Source organism: Atractosteus spatula, chromosome 7 (assembly GCF_055471065.1).
Source record: "Atractosteus spatula isolate fAtrSpa1 chromosome 7, fAtrSpa1.hap1, whole genome shotgun sequence".
Lineage (NCBI taxonomy): Eukaryota > Metazoa > Chordata > Actinopteri > Semionotiformes > Lepisosteidae > Atractosteus > Atractosteus spatula.
This window is the reverse complement of record NC_142712.1, coordinates 16,358,140-16,386,048: the sequence shown is the minus strand read 5'-3', so window position 1 is coordinate 16,386,048 and position 27,909 is coordinate 16,358,140. Positions and strand designations below refer to the sequence as shown.

Below are 27,909 nucleotides of genomic sequence, written 5' to 3'. Positions count from 1 at the left end.
ACTAATTGTGCTTCACAGCTTGGGGAACGCAGGTCAGAGTCAGCTGTAGTTAGCAGTCAGTAAGGAACATGACCCAGGCTCGAACCTGTGACCACAGAGCTCAACCTGTGCACAACCATGTACGTTTACCATGTTAAGTCACTCAGAAGCCCTGAAATTATTTTTTTTTGAAGCACAGCAGGATCATCGCTATAAGTAATTTACAGAGTCATGTGTTGTACTACATGAATGTCATAGATTCTGTTTTGTTGGGTCAATACCAGGTGCCAAGACACATCACCACAGTGATCCTTATGCTGTAGACATTGTATTCAATGTCAATCATGGGAACAATGTGTGCTTCCCAGAACTAATGATTACTGCTAGTAAACAGTCCTGTCTTCAATGCGTAAAGGTAAGGACAAAGCAGATGTGACCTTGGAATATGTGTTGCTCCTGATGGAAAAGAGCACCAGTGTAATATACTGTACTTACAAAACATATCTATTTCCTGAGAATCTGATACACCATTACCGCGAGCCTAGTGACATTTTCCTGATATCTCGCACCACATGGTCAGCCGTGAGCCTTTTTCTGCCTGATGCATTAATAAGTCTGTCTTGAGCCTCTATCAGGCCATGGCGCTGGACTCACCAATTAACGGATCCATTTCAATGGGCAGGTGATGAGCTTGCTCCAGCGAATATCCTGGGGCTCCCCGGAGACCTGCGCACAGACACACAGCATGTCACCAAGGAAGACTATCTCTCTCCCACCACACACACTCCCTTTGACACCCATTCCACTCTGCCCGTTATGTACTGCACCACCGAGGCTGAAAGGACCAGATATGCTCTTTAACATTGGGATGGGATTTCAGCTATTTAAAGCCTTCAATAAAGATTTCTATTTAGTCATGCCACTGATTATTTCTCTAAGCAACAGTGTTTAGTCATATGATATCCATGTTGTGCTACTGCAGTACCACTATGACACTATCAGATAATTTGCTATTTTGCAAAGAGAAGAAACATGCTCTTTTCTTAAAATGCACACCCTGTTGATTTAAATTATTTGTTTGCAATTAATTTTTTCAGATGTCTGACAGTATGATCCCTTTCTTTAAATGAAATACAGCATTTACTTCTGCATTTAAGAGGAATTCAGCTTGTTTTAAAAATAAATGGTAGCATGTTCTGCTTTTGCAAACTGTTCAGATTTTAACTAAGTAAAAGATAAATGTTTTTCCATTAGTTTTAATTATTTTACAGCCTTTATTTTTTGTTAATGATAGTGAAACAGATTGCCCTGTTATTTACTCCTGCTCTATTATTTTTATAGGAATAATCTTATAGGTCAACAACAATATTAGCAGTAAGAAAACGGAGAGAAATGGAATAACTAAAGTACCCAAACCTGAAATATTGGTGTTACATTTTACTCTTTTCAAATATTTAAACTCATACGAGACAGTCTCATATACTGACTAGGATCAGTTATTTGCCCTGAAATCAATTAACAACAACAGATGGAAAACTCTGAAATAAATGTTCTTGTTTGTTAAAAGTTTTTCTGTGGCCATCATGAACATCTACTGCATTTGGCCCCTGACCTCAATGTGATGCTGTGTTTTGCAGGGATTTCCTTGGGTAATGTTCTTCACACGTGTGTGATTGGTAACATGTGGAAACACTCTCGACAGAAATTTTTATTCCTCAAATCCTTTTACCCAGGCATGGTCTGGATTAGAACCATTATGTTTTGTACATATATGAACTGACCACCTTGGAATGAGAAAAGTCTTATAAAGGCAAAACCAGAGATTTCTTAAACTTATGAGAATAAGTAATTACTAGCAATGGAGAAAGAACAGCAAAGTGGAAATACTTCAGACTTTGAAAGTAAGGACAAGTAGGTCTGTAAGTATTCTTAAACATATGATGTAGTATAGGAACTATTTGTCATTTAGTCATACCATAGAGATGTCACCTGTGTGTGTGCCATACACTTAACATACTGTACAGAGACTGATATAAGCATTCAGAGGAGTGTTTCCTTTTAGAAAGTATTGATCATTAGAATTTACAGAGGTATCTCAACAGTAATAGAGCCAGGCTGTTCATAGCATTGTGGAACATCTTTTCCTGTTTGTTCCAGCTTCACAACTCTTAGTTAAGCATCCACTACTGCCTAGTTTCCTTTGTGTCACCTACCTACAGTGTTGTGCCATCGGTTGACCGCAAAAAGGCGGCTGCAGGTGACCGTCACCACGGCGGGGACGGCCAGGTGTGGCAGCGTGTTTGCGGCCACGTGAGTGACAGGGGAGTTGGAGGGAAATTTGAGCACCATTATAACATCCTGCTGCATCTGGTCCTTGAACATGAGAGGGCTCTGTGGAAGGAAACACTGTTGAGTAGAAGAGAGAAAGGGAGAAGGAGCGGGGAGGGAATGGGGGAAGGGGGGTAAGGAGGAGGGAGGTGGCATTAAGGAAAAGAGGAAGACAGAATGGAAAAAGGCAATTAGTGTGGAGGTTTGAGGTAAAACGAGGTACAGACATCAGGAAGGCTGCATGCACAGGGGGTGGCTGGTCAAGCACCTCAATCTCAGCCTTTCTTATTCAGTGTTTATACCCTTCCCCTGAAAGCAGAATGCAGGACTAGAGCACTACAGCAGGGATAGCGCATGGAAATCCATATTGCTCAAGGCAGGGCTGGTCTGAAGAGGGTAGAGTTAGGTGGTTTCAGAAGGAGTAAGAAATGAGATGATGTATTAAAAAAATAGTCATCTTAAAATCCTCACAGCCCTTATAATAATTTAAGCTTTGGATACAGAATACTTCTAAGATGACAAGTGCTGAAACAAGAAAAAAAAACCTGATTTCATATTACATTTGAGCTCATGTACAGTATGGTATACCCAATCGTTACTTTGAATAAAGCTGCATTATGTAGAAACCAATTTTAATAGGAATGGATAAAACTGATTCTTTAAAGGTTCAGCATGACTGCAGGTTCCTTATTTATTGGCAAAATCAGATATTCCAAATCCTTGGGGAGAAAAAAGTCATATTATGCACTTGCAGGTAGCTTTTTTGTAGCTGCCATGTATGTTCCAAACTGTTGACCTTTTCAGTTTATTACATCCTATTGGCTACCTAGGCATGCTTAATTTCCTGTCATCATAAATTATTTTTGTCTGTTGAAGGCTCTGTTGAATCCCACTTCAGGCTCCGTTGATGTCTCAAAATCCTTCACTGCTAAGGAAGATAAAATTGTTTCACAAAAATAAAGTTTGCATTTAATCAAAGTAGTTGTGTATTGTAGTGATATACAACATAACAACTGTTTTTTCTTTGCTTTAGAGCCAATAAGCTAGTATTTATTCTATTGTATATACAGTAGATATGCATAAGTACAGTATACTATCTTTTTTGGGGGCTAAAGACATGCAGAACTTTTATAGTATGAAAGCTAAAAATATACCTTGTATTCAAACTACTGATTTCAAATAAACAGAAGTATTGGGACACATTCACTTTCCGTAAATTTTAGAGTAAGCCATCTTTAGTGAAATAATCCTTTGAGGCAATAGCAACAATATATCTGTAACGTCTAGAGCTTGAAAACTCTACGTATTAATCTGAGATGCTGTGTCAAGCCTTTTGTTGCAGCCACTGTGAGTTCTTGAGGTGTACTTGATTTAATTTTTATTCAGCATGTACTGTAAAATGCATGTTCATTTGGGACCACCAATTCAGGGCTTGTCTTGGTTAGTCTAACATCAACTTTTTTTCTGCTGATGAACCCCTTTGTTGCATTGGTCACATGTGTTGGGTCATTGTCATGATGTACTGAAGAACCACCCAACAAGTATGGAAGCATTTTCTTATATACTAACAGATGTGCTTGTCCCAGAACTCTCTCAGTTCATCTCTGTACTTCCAAGAGAATTCTAATCTGGTATTTCTGTTCTTGGTGCTGAAGAGAGGTTTACCTCTTGCAGTGTTGTCTTTGTAATTCAGATGTTTCATTCTTCTGTCAACTGTGGATTTTGATACCTGTGTTCCTGCACCCTGGAGGTTCTTAGTGAGTTCACTGAGAGTTGTTTTAACATTTTCCTTGACAGCTTTGATAACATTTCTGTCATCAAATCCAGATGTTTTTCTTGGCCAATCCAGTCTTGGTTGATTGGTAATTATACCTGTGGTTTCTTCCTTCTTCAATGTATTCCAAATTGTTGATTTTGTGATGCCCAACTTCCGTGCTATGATCCTGACTGAGTTTTTTTTTCTTTTCTTTGACAGGAAGATCTTTGGTTTTCATTTTAACTTTCAACTGAAGACTGTAAAGTGAGACAGTTTAATAGGATATTCACAGTTCTTTTATGGGTGCCTAATTACCCCATATCAGACAATATCACTTAATTACACTATTTATATTATCAGTTTGTTTACTTGACCCTGAATTTACTTGATTAATCATAAAACATATAAGTTATCTGTCATATATTTTTACAAAAAATATGATCAGAATTCATAAATGAACAAGGGTACTTTCTTATCAGGTACATCAGTTGAGAAAAAAATCTCATTATCTAATATATAGCTATGAGTTATAAAGAAAGGCATTTACATTCACAGCAATTTGAATGAAGCACCTTTCTCAAGGATACCATACGCTTGAGAATTTGAATCCATGACCATCTGATCCGGAGTCCAGAACCAAACCACTTAGCCACACTGCTGCCTAGATACAATTACAGACTACTTTTTGAAGGGAGTGCTATTTTTTTCAGGTTTTGAACAACTTGAACAGACAATACATCACAAAAGTTGTAATCCAGTAAGGACGTCCAATATGATTAATTAAGACGAAAAAAAGCCAAGTGATATGTTTTGACATTAAACAAAAGTTTAAAAAACAAACAGGGCTGAATCTGATTAACACTGATACAGGAGTTTTATTACCACTAGAGTTTGGCGATTTAGTGGTTAAACTCCAATTAGAAGCCAATGCAAGTCTCCAAGGATTAACCCAACAAACATGGTTGGGGCTGCAGTTCTTCATGTTCTGACATTTCCTCAACAAGCACAAATCACTTCCCCACATTTCAGGTTTTATTAACTGAATGACGAGCTCAGAGCCAAGCTATAACGCAGACTCAATCAATTGGTTTCTGTGGCTAAGCAGAATTTACTTAAAAGGTCTCTCTGGGACTCAACCGGCATGTCTTCATGCAGGGAATCTGAACAAAAAGTGTCAGGGCTTTTTTCCTTGTTTTTTTCCTGCTCTTTTTGGTTCAAATTCAGTTTTACTTAGACCATAGCTATCACTGAAATTTCTCACTGTTCAATTCATTATGGTTCACTACATTTAGCCTCACTGCATGCAATACAAATATGCACAATTATAAATTATTCCTTTAAAAAATTGAATTGCAGCCTCTGTGCTTGAAAAAGTTGCTGTTAGCCCTGGATATCTGCTGTATAGTGTGCCTCATCTCACTATAACTGTGTAAGCTAATGAACGGCAAACTGGTTTTCTGACAGTGGTGGTAAGGTACAGTGGTGGAGTCCTCCAAACACTGTTATCCATTTTAAAATTTTACAAGGGAAACATTTGATCAACTAACAACTACTTAAAAACTTCAACTGATTATCAACTTATTTTAACATATGGCATATGATCATAAGTGTAATGTACCTATGATTCTTTATACCTATAGAATCATGCTACATTTCTCTCGCAACATTTTATATTTTGTATAAATACATTTTATGAGGAGTATGCCTGGCAAGAATAAGAAAGAAATCCTTAATGGCAGAATCCACAACAATCTCAACTAGTTATAGAGACTGAAAGGCACAAAAGTCACAAATGCATATGCTGTAATATTGAAGCAGTAAAATTCTTGTTCACCACATACAGTATATGCAGCTTCAGATAGCAATATGCAAATGATTAACCTCAGCAAATGAAATACCAAAACTGGCTATGTGTTTTGCCTGACTAATGTCACCAGTCAGATGACGTGTCTTTGTAGACACTGCCACAGGACTGTTATGTTTCCGGCCTCCAATCCCTTTTGTGCATCATTAGCACACCACATGCCAGTTCATTCAAGTGCAATTTAGTGTTTTAGAAATTAATCTAATTATGTATGGAGGTTTCTGCAAAAGGTTCAGGTGAATGGTGTTCTGTGCTTCAGGAGGTAAAAACAATACAGAAGGCATTCTGCTACCCCTACTTTAGTGGGATTAAATGTTCAGCATAGAAATGAATAGATTCAGGGCTTTGAAGAGCCCCTGAGCTTGTTACTTTTGTATCAAACTGTACAAATAATTTGGAAAACTGAAATTGCAAATTGAGTTGTAATTTGGAAACATGAAAATATCACAACAATTAGAAGATGAATTAGAAATGAAATTGTGGTTAGAAATACAGAATTATTAGAAATGTATTTATTGCCAGGTTACTCTTGAACAGCACCAAAGAGAGACGAAAGAGATGGACCTGCAAGAAGGTTTTGCAATACCTCTGTGCACAGAAGAAAAAGTCAGTATGCATTCATCATAATGATGCTTTATGATGATGATCAGACACATTTCACATTCCAAGTTTCTTTTTTATTTACCTACAAGATCCTTCAATACTAGTGCTCTGATATATTTGTGTTTGCTGTGTGAAGGTAGATATTTTATTAACGATTCCCAAAGGAAACAGTACATAACACCAGAAGAGACAGAGAAAGGACAAGAAAGAAAAGAGGATAAAAGCAGAGATGCACAGTGACCAAGTTGTACGTGTCTGAATTTGACCCAGGGACACCGTTTCAAACACCAATCCTTCCACTGTCGTCACCCTTGCTTAACAACCTTCACCCTGCTACAGCTCTCACAGGCTCAAAACTCTGCGAGTCGGCTCCAGACTCTGTTAGCAGAAACGTTTTTTTTTTAATGGACAAGAAGGGGAAAAAAAACATCTAAAATGAAATGAAAAAAAATCCCATCAAGTACGTTGTTTCTCACCAGGTGCATGGCAGAACTCCGTGGTGGATGTGGCTCAATAAGTAACTGAGATGGCGTCTGTCCAAAATTCTGTATTTGTGCCTCCATGGCCTGCAGGGAAAAGAGAGCTAGTGTCACAATCAATATACATCAAAGTGATGGGTCAATGCGTTACTTGACAATGCAAGCAAATCCTAACTCAGCCATGACTTGGAAGGGAGAAATGCACTAAAAATTCACAGGGGTGCTCCTCTCCCAGCTTGCAGAGTCATCCAAGTGTTAGTATCGAAGAGACAAGCCTTTCCTATTAACATGCTTCAGTTAACCATTCCCATTTCCAGTCACTGGGGTTAGACGTGGAAATGTTAACCTGCAGTGACATGCAGTTAGGACCTTCTGGAGTTTACCCTAGATTTTATTGTATTTAGAATAAAGCAAAGAGGGGGAAAAAAAGGGAAAGCGGACACATATGAAGAAAGAAAATACCTTCATGAATGTGGACTTAAGGAGGAAAGTGAGGGGGTCTCTAATAAAATATGGATCTGGAAGCTTTAAAGGGGAAAAAAATAAAAGAGCACAAAGGGATAAAAGGAAAGAGTGAAGATATTACATGATGGATGACTTGATAACACAAACAGCTTTAACAATGTTAACAATGGACACAGAAGTTGAATCCTTATCATAGCACTATCAAATACATTTTTTCTTGGAACTGCCAATCATTCATCTTAAAGAACTGTATTAACCGGATGTTGACATTAGCCCTTCGAGTGTGAACGCCTTCAAATAAGCAAAATAAACAAGCCAACCCATTCTTTGAATGTGCCTCTTGATGGGGGGTGTAATTGCTTTGACTAGCACCAGTTAAACAATCCGAGGGGAGCTTGTCTGTATTTGTCAGCTCGACACAAACACAGCACCAAACACGGGAGTGACTTCCCTTGCAGATCCCAAGGTTCTGTGCAAATGTGCAGATGCAAATAAAACCTGTGCAATCAAAGTAAAATGCAATTAACATTTCATTTCAGCACTGAAGGGGCAGTGGTTACACTATTGTCTTTGCTGTACTGTATTTTAGAAAAATTGTACACCACGATTGCGCACAGTACAGTCAAGCTATTCCTAAATGAAAGAATGACAATGATAAAAAAAACAGATCAGTGCACAAATATGCAGAGCCAGATGATACAAGATTTTTTAGCAGACGGCACCCAATTTCCTCCACGATCCTCTCAGTCGGGGACATAATCAAAGAAATGGTGCTCTTAAAATAGCACAGTGGGATGGGTATCACTGCTCAAATAAATGCATGTTGCACATTTGGCAACAATTAAATGTCAGTCACTAGTACTCCATAATGCAGTCCATCAAGTAATGACGAATTCTCATTATAGCTATTTTAGGTTGCGTTTAGAGCGAGGGTCGTGTCTGAATGACGTCTGGGTTCAAATAAAGTAATCCGATAGGAGATCAGAAAGCAGGGAAGGCCATATGGAAAGCATCATGTAAAATGGTTGTTCTTTTACATAGATCTTTTGTATTTAAAAAAAAACTCTTTCTAATTTACATCGAAGAAAGCGTGTCTTGTTTTACAATTTGTCCGAGATCTGCAGTCCAAAAGGCAATGGTTAACAGGCTTAAGGGTTATTTATAGAATGCAGTTTGGCTTGATGAACTGTCAAAACATGTCACTGTATCACAAATGTCAATATTCTAACCTTTTAAACAACGGATTGGAAAGATAGGGCTATCTTAAAATAACATCTAATATATTTACCAGCCAGCTAATTAGTTTAATACACTTTTGGCTCTGCTTTTTTGCTGATAAGAAATGCATACTGTATAAGCCATATGCTGATTTCCCTCCCAGCTATAACTGCCTATCTTAGATGAGCACAAAACATCTATCATAATACATTGTATGTCAATCATTGTTTCTATCTACACTTTGTTTGGACAGCAGGCCTCAAAGGTGAACAAGTATGTCTTTCAGATGGTATTTCCCAGTTTGGTGACAGGCCACAAGAAAATTTTAACACTACTAAACGCAATCATGCATCTACCTGCTACAACTCAGTCAAACAGAGAAGACAGGCTTATCATCTGAGTCAGATGGGTGTATGATAGTGCTAACTAACTAAATCTAAATCTAGAAGGAATGAACACCTCCTACAACTGGATAATTCATGAGACAGAAATTCTTCTTGACAAGATAACTAGACAGACTTTGGCTCAGGATTTGCAAACATTATTCATTTATTATGATAAATTGAGAAAGTATGAATAGACTAATATAAATACAATAATACGCAAACAATACAAGAGATTACTTGCATGTTGGAATTTAAACACTAATCCTGACAACAACCTGATCCACACCTCTAGAGCAGGGGTCGGCACTCCTTGAGTAGTGGGTTATAGGCTTTAGAGGCCCTTGTCAACTACCACCTGATTCAGGCCTGGAAAACACAGCTGATTCAATTTCATAGCAACCACATTGGTTCAATTAAGTCATTAAAATCATGGTAAAGGAAACCAGAAACAAATATTGAAGGACTAACTGTGCCCCAGAGTATGTTATCGTAGGGTATTATCACAGACTGTAACTGTTTACAATATCATGAATAACATGGTATTAGAACATAGGAACATAGGAAGTATTTAGGATGCTTAGGAGATAAAGCAGCGCTCTATGTGTGATAGCATGTTATAAAATGGGATTATACTGATGTGGGATCCTCATAAAAACAAACAATACATACTGATAAATGACAACAAAACAGTTACGGGTATATGATATGTGACAGCCATTGGCGACACAGCCTCTGTATGACTTCAAATGTGGATTGACTAATATATCTTACATATAAACAGACAGAGAGAGTTAAAAATTGTGTTAATCAGGAGGAAGACAAGTTTCATGTAAAAAGCAAAACGAAAGAATGATAGTCTGCTGTATATTTTACAGCAAGTATGTAAAGCATTTCACACTGATGAGCAGTTGCTGCTCCTGCAGCCCTTGGCAACCACATGTCTCATTTATGTTCTGTGTAATTGGCTTCAGTGGAGGTATGACAGCTCAGAGCTGAATATCAGTATCAAGGTTTTCAACCAAAACTATCAAATTATTTATTATTGTAGCACATTACTGCAGATTTTGTTTCAAAAGATGTTATTAATATGGAATAAAAAAAGAAATCCCAAAACATACAGGAAGTGAACCTCATCCTTGTTAGGCCCAAGGCCTGAATCTAAATATCAGGAACCCTTCAGCTAGTACCAGCAACAAACAATTTAAAAGGGCATTTAGGGATGTAAAATACAAATAAAAGGTGTTTTTCCTGGTATTAATCTATGCCAGTGTTGTTTTCAAAGATAGTTTTGCCTTTGTTTCTCTCTGTCCTGTATTCTCATGTCCTCGGTCCTGTAAACTGAGTGAAAAAAAAAATCAAAAAGCACAACAACAAAAAAGACATTCAACTCAAGGACACAAGACAAGCCCCAATAAAAAGATAATGCATAATTTGTCTGTTTACATCCCTCGAAATCAGCAGGGTGTGTATCAAGAGGTTGCTGTCATGTTCTTCCATACGAGAATGCTGTCATGATAAACATCATGGTGAATCACCGCGGTTACAAGAGCAGGCTCAGTTAAGCTGTCATAATGTCCTCAACTGGAGCTGCTGTGCCTGTCAGAGGGTGTCGGAGTTTTAATTTGACATGAGGAGGAAAATTATCTATTATTCTGACCTCTAATTTCTTGACATTTTAATACCATAATTGCCGCGGTTAACGCCACAGCCGCGGTTTCACCTGTCAAGCAGGAATGAATCAATACCCTGGAGCTGATCGTCACATTTCAACATGTCTCCCAGTGAAGACGTCTCTGGTTATTGCCTAGGGAAGGGCTCATGACTGGGGAACAGTAGCTTTCACTATTACACGGTCATCAGCGGCAAGATAATACTCTGGGAGACAGTCACTCAGATAATGTCGTTTTTTATTCATACATTTATTTTAGCCATGTGATGTAAGAGTCAATACTCCAACCTCCCTTACAGTAGCTACATTTTTTAACTTGGCTTTTAACTCTTCCACTGGCTTCCCGCAAACAAAGGTGACAGTGCACCTATTCCCAGTTGGCTGCCTTTGTCCTGGCGGCAGTAAATTCAGATGATGCGCCGAGATGAAGGAGCAACAAGAAAAGTCTTACTTTTAATATTCAAGCTGACACTTTTGCCCCAGCAGAAAGCCACATTGCCATTTACAATGGACTGTTAGACAATTAGGGCAATTGCCATGGTAAACAAATGAACAAAAGCATGAAATGATTTGAGCAGAGCTGGGGGGGGGCGCTTCAGCGTTGCAGCAATCCAGATTTTCATTTTTTTGTTCTTACAGAGTGGAAATTGTGTAGCAGCTGTACGAGTGGCTTGAGAAAAAAAGACTGGACTGACAAAACTGTTTTTCTAGGAATTGGCACGCTTTCGGGTAAAATGTGTGAAATTCTTTTGGAGAAATTTTCTCTCTTGTTCTCTCCCTTTTCAGTCAGCTATTTCACTTGAAGGCTTTATAGTTTTCAGGATTTCTGCTTCTGTTTTTCATTCAAATCTGTAATGCCAAATTCAAGCACAACCTTCTCCTTTATACCTTCCCACAGAAAAACCTATAATTGGGGGGTGCCTTCAGTGGCAACCAGGTGATTGTTACTTTTGATTAGCAGCTAGCCAGTGGAATTTGCTTTTTAATGATGTCTAGAAGGAGAGGAATAGAGGAGATATCTGTCTTTGGATCAGTCATGGAGGAAGGTGAACCATGATTAAATTTGACAGCGGCTCTATTAAGAACAGACTTGACATAAAGACTAAAGATCATATGTTCACTTTGAAGCACAATACAGTGCCAGAGAATGTAACAACTAGTAATACGGGTGATCAACACCAAATACTATTACTGATTTTGGGATATTAAAACGGGAAGTTTTTTAACATATCATATTGAACATGGTAATTGAAAAGTATTCTTTAATCTTGAAAGGTTCAGAAAAAATAAAGAATGCAAAATTGTTGCTTCCTTTTCGATATTTTTTAATTGCATGAAAACCGCTTCTGAGTGATTAGCATATTGGTCACTTGATAAATAAAAACACTCTCAGTGCTGACAGTATATAAATGACTTACTTTGCATACAGCAGATGGCTGATATCATGGGGTGTGAGGATCTCTTACTATAAGCCCAACACTGCATGCCAGCTGCTGCAATTTCATCTTTTTTCAATTAAGCTATTCAAAACTACACTGGTAAAAATGTGCTGCTTATATTAAGTCTATTAATTAGCTATAGACAAGATAATGCATTTCAAATTTACCAGATCACACTAGACATTTAATCAAAGAGTGTGCCAGATATTGATATCCCTTTGAAAGTTTTCACAAGGTGAAAGATAGAACTCAAACAATAGAAGGCAGGCCTTATGAGACTCAGGCCTCTTGTGGGTGTTTAGATGACACTTTTGCATTGCTGTATGCAGGTCATGAATACTACAGAGATACTTTAAACGTGATGGCTTTTAGATCCCCAGAACAATACTGTACTGTACAGTACATAGTGTACACATTTATTCTTGGGGGATAGTCTACCATGCAATTTTGTATTTTTGGACAAACGCAAGTGCATATATTTACTTAGAAATTTTCAGTAGCTTTAATAATGCACCACATACAGTATATCTGATTTGGTATTAATGCATCACAGATGACTGGAACTGCTTTTAACTTAATTAAGTACATTTGAAATACTGAAGACAGAATAAATGTCTTCACAGCTCATAGCACCTATGTGAGTTTCAAACAGTACAATACAAGCCACAGAATTCTTACTCCATAAGGTAAAAAGAGGCATTTCCACTGGTGGCTGCACTGCCCAGCCTTGCTAGTCAGGCTCATTATTGCCATCTGTTCCTAGCTGGCCCAGTAGCAACTGAGCAGAGAGGAGTGTGTTTGGAACAGATACAGAGTCAAAACAGAACTGACCGTTTAAGTACAGATCTTTAAGCTTTTAAGTGTAAAAGCAAACAGACGTAAAAGCTAAACAAATGAAATAAACTTTGCACTGGTGATTGAAATCACTTTTTTCTAAAGTGGAGATGACTGGCATTCAACCCATTATGTTTTTGGTTTGGAATACTGGCACTAGAAAATGACATTTACATCCTTATCTTTTTTTAATAAATTTTAATACCTTCATTTTACTTTGCAATATTGAAGTGTGTGGCTCAACATCTGAATTAAAATGTAAAATAAATACGTACTTTAAAAGGAATACATTAAAGATAACTTAAAGTTAAAGATAACTAAAGACAACCCAAGGATTTTGGGCTTGTTTTAAGAAAGGGATTGGTAGAATATTACAAAAAAACACACTATCCTATAAAGACTGCACAAAAACAAAATGTGTCTGTGGGCTCTTTTTATAAAGACTGTTTCATAAATTTACTATGTAAATTACTTTTTTCTAATCTCAGTAGTTGTCCACAATTAATAAACATGAAACAAAAATACACAGCACCTTTAAAATGCACTGGGACATACTGTATTTTAACTTCTCTTGTGTTTTATTCCTGTGTCAATAAGATAATTGCCTTATAAACAAATCCATGTATGCAGCTGAAAATGTTTTACCAGTATCTCTGTATATGCGTTTGCCTCAGAAAATATTTGGATGATTTTTTGTCACAAAATAGCATCAACAATACTAACTCCTTCTGTTGTTAACAGCCATCATTACCTTATGATACTTTTTTATTTAATAAGTACCAGACACATTACCAGATACTTCTTTTATGTAATAAGTAATTAAACATGTTAAGTAAAATACTATCAGTAAAATAGTAGCAACATGGTAGTAAACCTAGTTTAGAATGTTCTTATCAACACTCAGTTGCAAATAAACTATGGAATTCTCACCTGTTGATAACCTGTTAATTCATTAGTAATTAAGGACATTTTATAACCATTAAACATTTGTTGTATTGAGCTTAAAATGTGTATTATTGTCCAAGCATCTGTTCCAAGGGGCAGATTTTTTTTTAAATCTAGTACTTCTACAGGTTTCTTTATAAGTAGCAAAGTTTGTACATGAATCACAGACCTGAATTATTGTGTGTTATTGTGTAACATTCATACACAGTACAGATTTTACCAAAGACTGAGAGCTTCAAACACATGTTACTGTGAAAGGAAATTTCTACTGCACCTGTACTATGAATGTGCAATGATGAATAATCCAATTAAGATCAAAATGTTCCTACATTTTAAGTTTAATATCCGGTACCAAACTTTATACATGCTAAATCTACCTCTGACCCCATTGTTCTTGGGGAAATACGTGAACAACAACAGACTAGTGTTGCAAGAGAGGTTTGCACTTTGAAATATGGAAGAAACGTTTACATAATGCAGGGTCACAGCTGTATTTCATATGAGTGTAATCACAGTGTTTACACAATTCATGTGCATGTTTTCCCTGCTCGGGCCTACCTCTCTGAGGACGGGGTCCGTGATGCTGTCCAGATTGACGGAGCCCTCATACGTCAGGTAGTGAAAGACGTTGAGAGCGCGGACTGCCTCCGGGCCACGCTGCTTGTATCCGAAAATGAGGTCAATCCACTGATGTAGCTGACATGACACAAACTCACTCTCCAAGGCCTGTCAAGGGAAACAGGAATTAAAGGTGACGGCAAAGAAAAATACTGCAGTCCAGGCCATGGTCCTTGGCTTGTGCCTTTCATAAAAGGGAAAAGTCAATCGACAGAGAAGTGTATAAAAAAGAAAAAAAAAAACAAGGCTGTAATACTTTTAGTGACAGTTTAAGTTTGTTAAGGTTCCTCATAACTAAGAGATATGTCCAAAAAGAAGAACACTTGTGTTATGGACCAATCCTTATTGATCAAGTCTGGGTACCACAAGCTGGTAGTACTCTTTGGGTTTATTGATGGTCTGTAGATGGAACCTAAATGATCTAGTGACATGATGATGCAGCGGTCCTACCATCAGAAATTCTGGAACACTTTCACTATCACTTTCATTGAGCCACAGCATTGCTGCGTTGACTCTAATCGGCTACCCACGGGCCCTCTAATTATTGATACATTAACTTTGTACATGAAAACACAAAAGGATCCATTTCTTACCAAGCATGTGTTTTTTGGGGGGGCATTTCATACACTGAAGGTAACCAAGAATCCACAAAAAAGATATGTGAGTGCTAACATTTTCTATAGGCATATCAAAACTTCTCAATGTCAGCATATGACAATTGGTCGATACTAGGACTGCATAATTAAGAATCAGGCTTGAAAATACAAGTTGCATTTCTGAACTGTTTTACTATATCTTTGCAGTTTTGAAAATGCAAAATATTTAACATTGGTCAGCTGCTTAATACTAATAATAAAGTTATTATTACTTTTGTGTACTTTTGTCTATTTTTCAGCTATATTTATTATGCTTCTTCATTGCTTTTTTTCTAATCTTCTCTATGCTTACTGCTAGGTATTGTATTGGAGAAAAATCTGTTTGCTCAATGTCAGTGCATTATGATGCAACACTGTGTTCTAACATTAATGAAGAACAATTCTTCATATTATAACTGAAGCACAGTTTCAAGTGATCTGCCATATTAATTTGCACGGTAAAAACATAAGGAACACGATAAACAAGGGAAAGCCATTCAGCCCATCTACTCGTTTGAGTGTCAGTAGACCAGTTTATCTGAAGAACTCTGTACTCCCCTTTGCCACAAATCCCCTCAGTTCCACATTCCACAGAAGCACCTCAGTTATGTTAGTAATATAGGTCGCTGCTGCTGAATTTACACAATCGAGAATAACAGTTATTACCACCAAGCAGGCAACAGAACTCGAAGGCTGCTCTACCCAGAAGGCACATCATTACAATTGCAAATGACAGATATGTAGATGGAAACAGGGAGAGGTAGAGCTTTGTTTCTTCCTGCAGCTTTTCTGTCACAAAGACCAATGACATTTTTTTGCATGTCCTCTTGAAACCAATCTGGGATGTCTTCTTTACACAGATGGCCTGTAGTTGTGAATATATATGTACAAGCATCATACTGTATGCAAACTACACAGATGTGCTTTAGAAATGTCCGACAGATTATAAAAAAAGAGCATTAGGAACATATATATATATTTGTTCTTGACCATAATATCCAGAACAATTTTCTTCAGAAAATCAAATACGCTGAACTTTAAGAGCATTTTTAAATTAGGAAATGGATTTTTGAAGAGCTACTAGTAGCATAATAATCAACAAAATGAGGACCTAGTGTTTTAATAATTTACAAGGAAGAAGCCATACCACCTTTGGCTACTTTTTTTTGTGAGGACTTCCTAAAATGCCCTATGTCCTTTAGTACTGGAAATGGGAAAAGAACAGTGCTTGAGCTTGGCAGGTCACTCCATTTCCCTCCTGAACCTCGAGGCTGAAGCTCAGACGTCACGGCCGCCTTGACAAAGCCTCATTATTAATATCACTATGTATAGCCGCCGTCCTGGATCTGACACGCGAGCGAAGCTGACCAAGGAGAATGAATTTGGATTTCCAAAAGGTTACCGTCACGAGACGCCCTCCCCCGGCCAGACCTGCCAATCCTGTCCAAAAGGTCAAGTGTGTTTTGCCCCCCACCCCTCCACCCCACACACCGCTCCAGCTCCCAGCATACAGAACACATCCATCATATCGCATCCCATTTCACTGGGGGGTTGACCAGCAATGCTAAAATTAGAATAATGTTTGTTAACAACATGAGTGGGACTAGGACTGGGGGAGCTGAGATGTGGAGATCCAATGCATCAGCTTTGTATTACCACTCTCATCGTCTGCTGTGTGCAATCCTTAAAATGCAACATATGCCTCATTCAGAATGGTAATGTCATCTGTGAAGCCTCAGCCCTCTAATCTGAACACAGTAGAGGAAGTGCAGATATAGGACTCGGTCTAAGGAGACCTATCAACATGAGGCAAAATAATTTAAACAACAGTTTAAAGTTCAGTTGTCTCCACTACAGACTGGTATAGCCCACAGCCAAGTGCTGACTTTAAAACCCATTAAGACCATGGCAATCAAGCACCCTTATGGAAACGCAAAGTGCTATCAATGGGTATCATCTGAGATTTCATGTCCTTTCTTGTTATATCACTGCCAGCAGCTTGTAGTCATACCATTTTTGGTGTCAAGTAAGGAAATCATATCTCCGTACCCCTAATTAAATAGACTGTACAAGAAGGGCAGTTTAATTTTAAAATTGCTCCAACTCAGCCAACTCAGACATGAGTGATAGTAGAACAATGCATTTCAATCCTGAAAACCCACAACTCGTATGTGTTTCAGCTTGTGCATGTGTGAGCCTATGCATAGGAACAAAACCACATCTGTTATTCTTTAAAGACGCAATGTAAAAATCCAGCTGGTTGAAGATACTAAAGTTACAGTCCCACATAGGCTGAGGGAAAAAGCATTTCTTGGAGTCCCTCATCTGTGTGTATTAAGCATGCCTGAATAACTAACTGAGTGCATTCTATTTCTGGCCCTCAGTTCCTCGGCAGGGCCTGCTGGGATTGAGAGACTGAGTAATGCTGCAGATGCACATCTGTGAAAGGCTTTTTTAAACTGGTAAATTATGATTGATGAAGCCAGCATTAAGGTAACATTATCGGGGACACTTACTGCTCCTGTCCTTTAGTGACATCACTGAGGTCAGGACCAAATCAAGTTAGTATCGAGCACACCACTTTATTAGCTGTTCATGAATAAGTCAGTGAGATCTGTCTAGCCTTTGGCAGGCAGTAGGTAGGAAACATACAGGGAGGACAGAAAGAACAAAAACAAAACCCATCATCCTAGCAATTCAACAGGAGACTCACCACTGCTGGGTAAGAAAACAGAACTCCACTGACACTGGTGGGATTACATTCAGGTTTTTACACGGAGAGCAATAGTACGCTAAAATACCATTAAGTCCCACTGTATCGTCAAGTGCACTTCCACTTCTGTATTCATTTTTCATTTCACTTTGTCTTTAAACTCAGACCCTGAGGACGTTTGTTCAACTAAAGGAATCACTTTTCTTTTTTAATACATACATCATGGCATTGCTATTAAACTTTTATTTGCCCAGAAAACAAGGAAAAGCAAAAAGAACGAATGAATGTTATATGAAGGGATGTCACTTAGCTTCTGGGATTGAATCACACTAATGGTTAACGTTGCATATCAAGAGTGAAGGATTTTGGTAGAGGCACAGAAACACAATCTGCCAGGAGATTGGCGTGCTCAGTGATTTAATGTAAGCACTGCCTACGTACTGTAGATGACCACATTTTCAAAGCAATCTAGCAGGATACATTTTCATATAACAGGATTGACTAAAATACGGTTCTTTGGGCTTCTGCCCTTGCCACTACTGCCCTGCCAGTTTGTCCCTCACTGCCTTGGCATGAACCTGGGTCTCCGGAGTCACGCAACAGGGAACTTGCCGGCTGAGCTAAAGGAGACCTCCCTCAGCCCTAGTGGCTGAGATCCCTGTTATACGCAGGGGCGTATTCGTTCCAATACTTTTTTGGTTTTAACAGTTTACCAAATAGCCCTTGTGACACATAAATATGTCAAATATGAAGTCATAGCAATTAAACTTTGTCAAGAATTTACATTTACAACTAAATGATATTTCATTGACATTTACCATAAGGTACTAAATACTGTCTGGAATATTCAAGTGCCTTATCTTACAATAAGAACAGCTACTGTATTAACATGACTTCTCATGACACAGAGCCCTGTAGGTTTTTTTTGGCCTCCTTTAAAAGTTACATGGGTCATTTCAGCCTGTATCAGATCAATTCAATCATTTTCTTCACATCTCAAGCAGCTGTTGACTGGAAGAAAACATAAAAACTTGGTAGATTAAGTCCTTCAAGTGAATGGCCCAATTGGCGAAATCTCCAAAAAACACTGCAGTTGCACTTTCCTTTCCTACAGTATATGCACATTCTCTTGTGCACATATACCGTATTTTGACCATGATTCAAAGTGCACTTGGAACTTTGATTTCTAAACAAGAAAATAAATGTCTGTCTAACCATCCCTAAAAACTCGATTTATGAAACAGACATAACCGGGGCTTTTCACATCTACCTTTTAGCTTATCTCTATCTTTGGCCTTTAAAAAGCATGTGATATTGTAAGATGTACTGTAAATGATCGCTATTTTGACACTCAGCAAAGCATTCTTGCAGTACTCAAGACTGCAGTAACAATAAAAAGCTTCCACAGATGACAGTGGCTAAGATTTAATTAACGCTGGAGGACAATTATTCCGTGTTTCTTTTTCTAACTCTGTATTCTTTGAATTTACTTAGGTTGTTGTTTATAAAGGAACAAAATAACAAATCAAGGTAGAGGTGCCCCGTCCACCTGAACCTGACGAACAAGAAGTGACAAGGAAAAAAAATCCTTACCATCCTGTTTATCCGAACAAAGTCTTCTGGCTTTTTCGCCCAGGGGGGAAGATCAACATTCGAAACAACAGTTCTGTCATCTCTAACCCCCAGATTATATCCGTTGCTGTTCACAAACATCTCGGGGAGATAGTAGAACTCTGGGATCAGCTCCTGTCAGAATTAAAACACACAGATCACTCTCAGCCACTGACCAGCTCATGTTGTTCAGTCTTAAGGGCTTTTTGAAGCCTTGCACTGGCTAAATGGAGGAGAAGAAAAGCAGAAAAATAAATTAGGAAAATATGCAGTTTAAGAAGAGACAAAATGAAAAGTCAAGGAAAAAGGGAAAAAATAGAACAAATTAAAGGTAGAGCAATACTGACTATTTAATATCCCACACTATTTTTTCCTTTGAAATCCTGAGTATGTTTAAATGTTGAATAAGATATTGTTTCAATTTATTTGTCTTCACTATAAGAAGTTCAAAGTCATTTGCAGATCCCAGCAGGACAGAATAAGCAGGGAAAAAGATGTGGCCACAGAGGCACTCCCAGATGGGAATTAAACTGAGTAAAGGAGCAAACACAGCAATGACCTTACGGACAGAGTTCACATAACAGGAAGTCTCCGGAAAGCACTATGATAAAAGCAACACTACAAGTTTCTTTACTAGCAACTAAAATGATAAACTAAGGAGAAATTAATATCAGAGGCAACTGTGAATAAATTACTTTGTCAAGATACAACTCTATCAAAATAAACCCATTACTTTGAAAAATGAGTGTCAGATAGTTCTCTCTCTCCCCTAATCCTTTCCCATTTGATACCAAACTTTTTCAAAAGACCTTGCTATAGAAATGTCAGGGTCGGCTCCTTTGTTGTCAATGTTTTTTCAACTCAATTTAAAACTATTTTATTTACTGAAAAATAAGGCAAGACCAAGAGGTTTTGTAAAATTGAATGCTTTTTTCCCCCCAGACAAAATCAATTTAAACTGTCTGTTTTGACAATTCAGCTGCTCTGCATGTACAGTACTTATTGATTTGAACTTGGCCTTTATCATTCCATAGGCTGGTGTTCTGAATACCTTCTTCTTACTGCCAGAGATATCCTGTACTTCTCATTCTATAGCCTGCTGAGACCTGCTATCAGCTTGATAGCCCTTAGCTACATTCTCTAAACTTTAATGACCTCTCTCTCCAGTCTCAAGCATTAGTTCTTGCTCATCAACCAGTCTACTAATAATGGGCACTACATTCCAATACTGCCGTCACATTTAACCTCATATTACTAAGAGGGGAGATGCTGAGAGATGCTCTGTGCATTGGTGTAGACTACATAAAATGTGAACATGTGGAATTTTACCTTACTGGCACCTCCGATACCATTTATATATACACATACAGTTTGCAGTAAGAAATTTGTCCTTTTATATGAATGCAGTGCAAAGTTTACATCTTCTTCACCATAATTGTCGAATATGCGAAGCATGTAACAGAGCATGCTTCTGGCATAACTTACTGTGAGAACAAAAAACAAAAAATGTCTTCATGATGTTTCACAACTGGCCTGCTTGACTCACTGACAGAAAAAAAGTGCATCAGTTTTTATTTAAATTTCTTTTGTGTGTTTTTTTTTTGTGAACTTCTCTGCCGTGACTCACCACAAAGCTTTTCAAACCTCCAGCTCTGTTTTCAAATCCAGTTCCCTCGGCATCCATTAATTTTGCAACAGCCTCATAATGGGCTAACAAGTCAATCACAGGAGTCTCCATTAACTGTATTACTTTACACCGTGTCACCTTAACGACATTTTGTCAAAATCTTTTTCTTGTGAAGTGCGCTGAAATCCCTTCAGACAACAAAGTGGCAAGGTTTAAAGGGGCAGTCTGAAAAATGTATCGTTTTCAGCTCCTGGAAAAGCGATCTCTTTCCTTCACCCTCTCTCTAAATATACTTACAGGCATAAACTTGTGTTGATAAATACATACGTATATAAATACATAGATTAGAGACAAAGGAAGCAAGAGAAAGGCAAGAGAAACGACTGGCCCCGTTAAAGTCATTTCCGGGTGACTTGCTCTTTTGAAAGGTCGTCCCCGCTAGCAGTCATTCTTCTTTCAGCTTGTACTCATTACTGCTGGAGAAGGCCCGGATTAATAAAGAGGGCCCTAGTAAAACAAACTCTCTTTTAATCAGCTTTCTGCCAGGCATATTGTTGACTGGGGGAAAGCAAACATTAACCCTTGTCGAGAGAAGGGCAGCCACTCATTTGTACCTGTGCAGAGACACAGTCCAGCCCCCACCCCACTCCCAACCCCCCAACGTCCATTCAGGGACTGTAACTCGGCCCACAAAGAGCCTGGGAAGAGGCAGACTCGGCCTGGCTACCACAAAGTTCAAATCATTTGAACTGGTATATTTCTTCACTGAGGCAAAAAGGTATGCCTATGTACCGTACTTTTTATGTGTGTCTGTACTTCAGTTTATCTGAGAAATCCTGAGGGGTCAGTCATTATGGAAATATCAAGGGTACATCTAAATTTGTGCAGTAATGATTTAGACCAAGCCAGCTAGCTGCTTACATCATCATCATAACAAGTGTAAACCGCTGACTTTAGGATTTACACGAAAGAAGACTCCACAAATGAAATGGTGCGTCTTCTTTCTACTTCTTGGTGTGAAATTAACCTTTAGTTGTTTCTTTAGTATGGAATTCTAAAAGGCAACACACACGTCAAAGTCTAGTTCAGTACTTCATCACAAGCTTTTAAGATCACATTCCTTTCAGAAAATCCAGAACAGTAGCATTGTACATGTGAGGAAAAACACTAGGTAGTCTACTTAGGCATACAGTACATGAAATCTCTTAATATATTAAAGTGCACTGTATTTGTAACAAAGAGAGTTATCTGAATGCTTGCTGTGTTTCTATATGTTGTCTTTTAACTTAATATATTTTGTTCACTCCCCTAGCACATAACAGAAAAAGCTATGTCTATACATAAAAGCCTACATTTTAAATAGTCCTCATCATTAATGCTTTATTAATTGCCTAAGGCAAACACTAACCCAGTGCTGGGTGTGCTAGAAAAAATATGACACTTTGAGGTCAATGCTTATTCCCGCTGCGTGTTACAGAATGCATAAAATTGTGAACAATCAGCAGGGTACCACTGTCATTTTACCCTTCTTTGAAGTGTCTTATCTTAATAGAATAAAAGCCAGACTCCCTTTTCACCTTAGTCAAAGACTTTGCTAAAATTGTGTCATGAATTTATCTTTCTTTTACCACACTGCAAGATAGCTAGGTTTTTAATTACACTGAATCCAAAATGCATATTGTGTCTGTAAATAGCATCCTCCAGGCTGACTGTGATTGTCTTTGGCAGCTTTGTTCATTACTTTCAAAATCTGAGCCCCAAAAGGACCCTAGTTTGAAAAGAACTAATGGTACAGCATCTACTAAGAGCACACTCTCTTTGTCTAAGGAACAACAGGCAAATAAAAACAAAAGACACACAGACTACCAAATGGAAACATACGACAAAGCCCTAATGCAAAAGCTACTAAGGTGAATGGTGCTAAATATAATTTTCAATGCCTAAACCTCCATATCTCTGCAACAGGAACTGTATTAAACTACAGTAAAAACAGCAAAAGAACATGCAGGCAGATTATGATGGACAACTGGAGGTAACAATGAAACCTGGCCCTCATCTTACAGTATAAACCATAGTGCCACATTTTCTACAAAGAAAATATAGTAAGAAAATAACTGTTGTAAAAACACGCAGTCAGTAATAAATAACAGAAATCCTGGCACAGCTCCATTCTTTAAAAATCGTATAAGACACAGGGTTACAGGTACATAAATGGAAGACTTTTTGTTTGTATATGCAGACAAAGAGTGCTGTACCCACAGAGTGTAAAAAAAGGGCTCCTTGTTGTGCCTGCTCTGACCTCACCTTTACATCGGAGGTGTCGCGCTGACAGTTCCGCCACGACCTGGCGATGGAAGAGAAAGTGCGGTCTGGGTGATCGAACCTGTCATCGTTGGCGTTCAGGAAGAAAGTGGTAAAGGGTTCCTGGGGGAAGACAAGTGTGTAAATCCTTCTGCTCTCACGCAGTCATACACACTTTCAAACGTGCGACATTCTGTTTGGAAATAAACTGCGCTTGGTTTTTAAAACAAAAGAAAATTCTCACAGGCATTCATTTGACTTGAAGCACACTTTTTCCCAGACAAGTTCTGTCTTGAGTTCTACGATATGCTGTTTGCTTTTTATATATTCTCCACGTCCACAGAGAAAATTATTTCAATTTATCTTTCTACATATTACACATTTTTATACACATAATATTTTTTATGAATTCCATACGTACTGTATTTGCGCATATCACATGTGTGAGTTCAAATAAACATTTCTAATATTTAATACGGTGGTATTAAATTGAATGTAAGTTGTTCAAACTATAGATTTATACCATGGTTTTATATTATATTATTGCAAGGGTTATAATTTAAAGATTTTTTTCCATGAGCAAGGAAACATCTAAAATTACTGTCAAGCACTGATAAATCCTTATATCTTTCAAAACTCCAATGAAACAGAATGTGTCAATATCGAAGACCCTATTATGGGGAACAGTGTGCAGTGAGAATTAATTCAGTGCTCCCCAAACAACACAGAATGTAAGCTGAAGTGTTATTGCTATTGCATGTTTTGCAAGTCATGTCATATTAGAAGGCCAAAGGCCATTCTGTGCATGTAAAAATTACAAGTGAAGCCTGTTCTGCGACTAGGGATTATATACAACAGTGGAATGTGCCTCTGCAAAAAAGAAACAAGGTGATAAAAAAGTATGACAAAATAAAAAGGATTGCTGCATCTTGCTGTATTTGAAAAGGTTTTCAATAATTTACACATGTGAAATTATACCATTATGCTGTAAAAAAACACTGAAACAGCCACAGATGGAAAATGATGGAAAATGGGGATGGATTTCAAATTCAGTGTGTCCAACACATCCATTTTTATCAGGGAATAATATTATAGTCAATGGAGTTTCTATGGAAATTTGCCCCATTTACCGCAGCAGAGCCTCAGGGTGAATTAATTATCTAGTTTCCTGGCTGCAGCATACATATTGGCTATTCTAATTGGGCAAAATTTCACTTTATTGGTTCATTTGAGGCACCCGAGTTGAATCCAATGGAAATATCACTTGTGAGAGATAAACACCACCAGGCATCTTCAGAATCACAGTATAAGCTTCAGTCTGCTGTCAGAGTTACCTCTCAGTTCTCTCAAAACAAGCTGCAGTACCACAAGGGAAAACAGTAGAGCTGTACAAAGAAAAAAATCTTTAAGTAGTCCACAATAATTAATATTTGACTGGAAAAGGTAAACTGTGTGTATGGGGAGGCTGTTAATTAAATATTCATTTTTTATAGCTTTCAGACTATGCAACAATCCCAGGGGTCCATTCAGGCATTTTATATTCCACTGTTTTGTGTGCATTCTTTTAGCCACTGCTTTTACAGAAGAGGGATACAGAAACCCACAGTTCACCTCTCCTGGATTGTACATGTCTAGAAAAACCAAACAGTTCTCCATTCACCGTTGCTCAACATTTCCTCTGCTGTTAAACATATTGCATATTTAGCAGCTAAGATGATCAACTGTCTTCTGTTCCCATACTCAGGGCTGTAACACTGAACACATAAACCTGTCATGAAGGCGTCTGTAAAATTTTACTCTGCGCACTTTATTTAGTTAGCATATGCCAGTTTACTGGCCTGTGAATTTTTCTCAGAAACCCCTGGGGTGGAACTTTAGCCCTATGAAACTGAGATGTTTAATTTTTTTTCTCCTCTGTGAAGAACTGTGTTGATTTCAATTTCAATGATGAAGCATTAAGATGACATGAAAAGAGGCTTCTCTCAGGAAATTCACACACTACAGTCTAATTTAGTTTGCACATCTGTCCTTAATGCCTTCTCCTGGCATTCAAGCGTCTTTAAGCTGTTGGTTGGCCATTTGGCTTTTTTTTCTTTTTTACACCTTTAAGATAATACAGACAGAACACACAATGATATACGTTTATTTTAAATAAACATCTTTTCTATCATAACATACACTTATTTTATTATAACCTCTTTTCCATTATTTAATCTATAGCGAATATTTAATTTTAAGCAAACACTACTCTATAAAGATTTTCAGAGTTTGTCAGTTATCATTTCTAAGTGTCATGCAGAATGCTTCCAATGCGAAAAGAAAAGTCTCATGAAGGTTATCTCCTTAAAAAGAAACATAACCTGACATTCGGCATCGGAACTGACTGGATTTATATAACCTACGCTACACTGTAGGTAGCTCTGTAAATCACTGGCTTAGGGGTAATAGGTAGTACTGACTCTCCACTGTTCTTGAGCCATCACCCATCCGATGGATCTAAGTTCTTGTGGGTGGGGGGAGTGTTCTTCTCTCCCAAACCATCCCAAAGAGAAACGAACAAATTGAGAACACACTGCATTGATTTATTTTCCCTGTTAGCAACTTGAATCATTTCCTTTTCACCAAGGAGTAAAAAAGTTGTGCTTCTCGTTAGACCATTAAAATCTCCAGAAAATCTGCAAGAACAACATCCAGGACTCCCACGCCTGTACTTACTATTCGCACAAGCCACTGCAGGGTGGAGGCTGAGGTGGAGTAGTGGGAGTTATAGTGGTAAGGTGGCGACTGGTCGTCCTCCCAAGTCTCGTAGCGCTCAGCATAGAAGACAGCTCGCTTGGGGTTCAGTGCTCCAATTGGCTAAGAACAAAACAAGAAGCAAAGTAAGCTATGCCCTTGGTTGTATTAATACGTGTTTGTTGAATTATTGTCTTTTGCAGCGTACATCTCTTGTGACGTTCTGTAGTTCGTTTTGAAGGGAATCATTTGAAGGGATGAAACTAGAAAAAAGTTTGAGTGGAATATGTGTATGTGTTATCTAAACAAAAAACAAGCTGAGTATGGATTTCACCTTGGTTTCCCACAAGACTACACATCCTTAACTATAAATATCTGCGACCAGACAATATGGGAAGGTATATTTATAGCCTAAAATGAGTATACTTTATGTTGGAAAATACAGTAACAAATCAAAAACCAGAAAAAAAAATACGTCAAGAGCATCACATCATAATCAGTTCAATTGCTGATATGTTTTCAGATCAGATCATTTACCAGGGTTACGATGAGCACATTCTTTCTTTTCTCTTAATATCTAAATTTTAGTTCATAAAATTCCAGCGTGCCTCCTAGGCAAAAAATCAAATACCGTTTTTAAATTCAAACAATGAGGCAGATTCTGCCCCCTAAAACAAGCATGTAGAAAAGAAGCAGTTACTGTATCCCATCTCCATTCACTCTCTCCTATCAACATGTTTAAAACAACATTAAATATTTTCACACAACTGTTTATCAGTATTAATGTTTCATACAGAGACTTTACACGATTCCATTAGATGTGGTGGGAAGAGGCAGGGGCTCAAGGTTTGCAGTACTTTGGGATTTGTCTATCAGGCCCCATTTTTTTCAAGGTTGCCCTATAAAGTTTTACGCTTTGACGTGTTGTTGCAATCAGTGTTGGAGTCTGGGGAAACTTGATGAGTATCTACATGTTCTGTATCACAAACATACAAAGCAACTGTGAACTTTCTGTGAAAAGTTGTGCGTAATCCACATGGTTTAACCTTGCCTGACATGTCTTACACTTGTGGAACCAAACAGCATCAAACACAGCTTTTCCTCTTTCCTCACTAAGCCCTGTTGAACTACTGTAAAATGTTAAAATAAACATTTGCATTTTTGGAATTCATTCTGCACGTGACACAGCTACACTGAATCAAACCTTCAAAATGCCCAAAATACAGACTTTTATTACCCCTTATTTAAAATAAAATGATATGATACAATGATACATTTTCTGTATTGTTAACCTTCTTCTTAACAATAGTTGACTGCTTGTGTTATGAGAAGATTTAAGGCATCCTACAGTAATAGCAATTTCAAAATATCTTCCCGCAGAAAAGTTCAATGTTCCAGTGAAAGTTTTAGGTTTTTTTACTTAAACAATTTGTTCAATTTTACAAACCAAATTCAACCTGAAAGAAATATTCATCTCTATATATCTTTTACACAAACAGTACATTAACCTAACACACCACCTTCAGTAAGTGCATAGCAGAGAGAAAAATGTTTTTCTGTTGAGATTTTTTTCCCCCCACACTGATCTTAAGTCAACATACATACCATTGTTCCTGAGGGCATTTCATGTTTTAAATAATTAAAAACACATATAGGCATGGCAACACTTCAGTTCTCACAGCATGAAGGACTTTTTCACTTGTTAC

The 27,909-nt window shown here is 37.9% G+C and overlaps 1 protein-coding gene across 5 annotated transcripts in view; it reads right to left on the bottom strand.

Moving 5' to 3' along the window:
• nbeaa (neurobeachin a) overlaps positions 1–27,909 on the bottom strand; it is a 356,961-nt gene that overhangs the window by 14,528 nt on the left and 314,524 nt on the right. For 3 of the 5 annotated variants that reach the window (XM_088922429.1, XM_088922430.1, XM_088922431.1), the window contains 7 exons: positions 26,186–26,326; positions 23,474–23,593; positions 19,525–19,677; positions 14,524–14,691; positions 7,007–7,096; positions 2,193–2,385; positions 634–705 (listed from right to left, as the gene is read on the bottom strand). In XM_088922429.1, the coding sequence (XP_088778555.1) occupies positions 634–705; positions 2,193–2,385; positions 7,007–7,096; positions 14,524–14,691; positions 19,525–19,677; positions 23,474–23,593; positions 26,186–26,326 (937 nt within the window). The remainder of the gene's footprint in view (positions 1–633; positions 706–2,192; positions 2,386–7,006; positions 7,097–14,523; positions 14,692–19,524; positions 19,678–23,473; positions 23,594–26,185; positions 26,327–27,909) is intronic. The other 2 variants (XM_088922432.1, XM_088922434.1) reach the window with 1 other exon arrangement.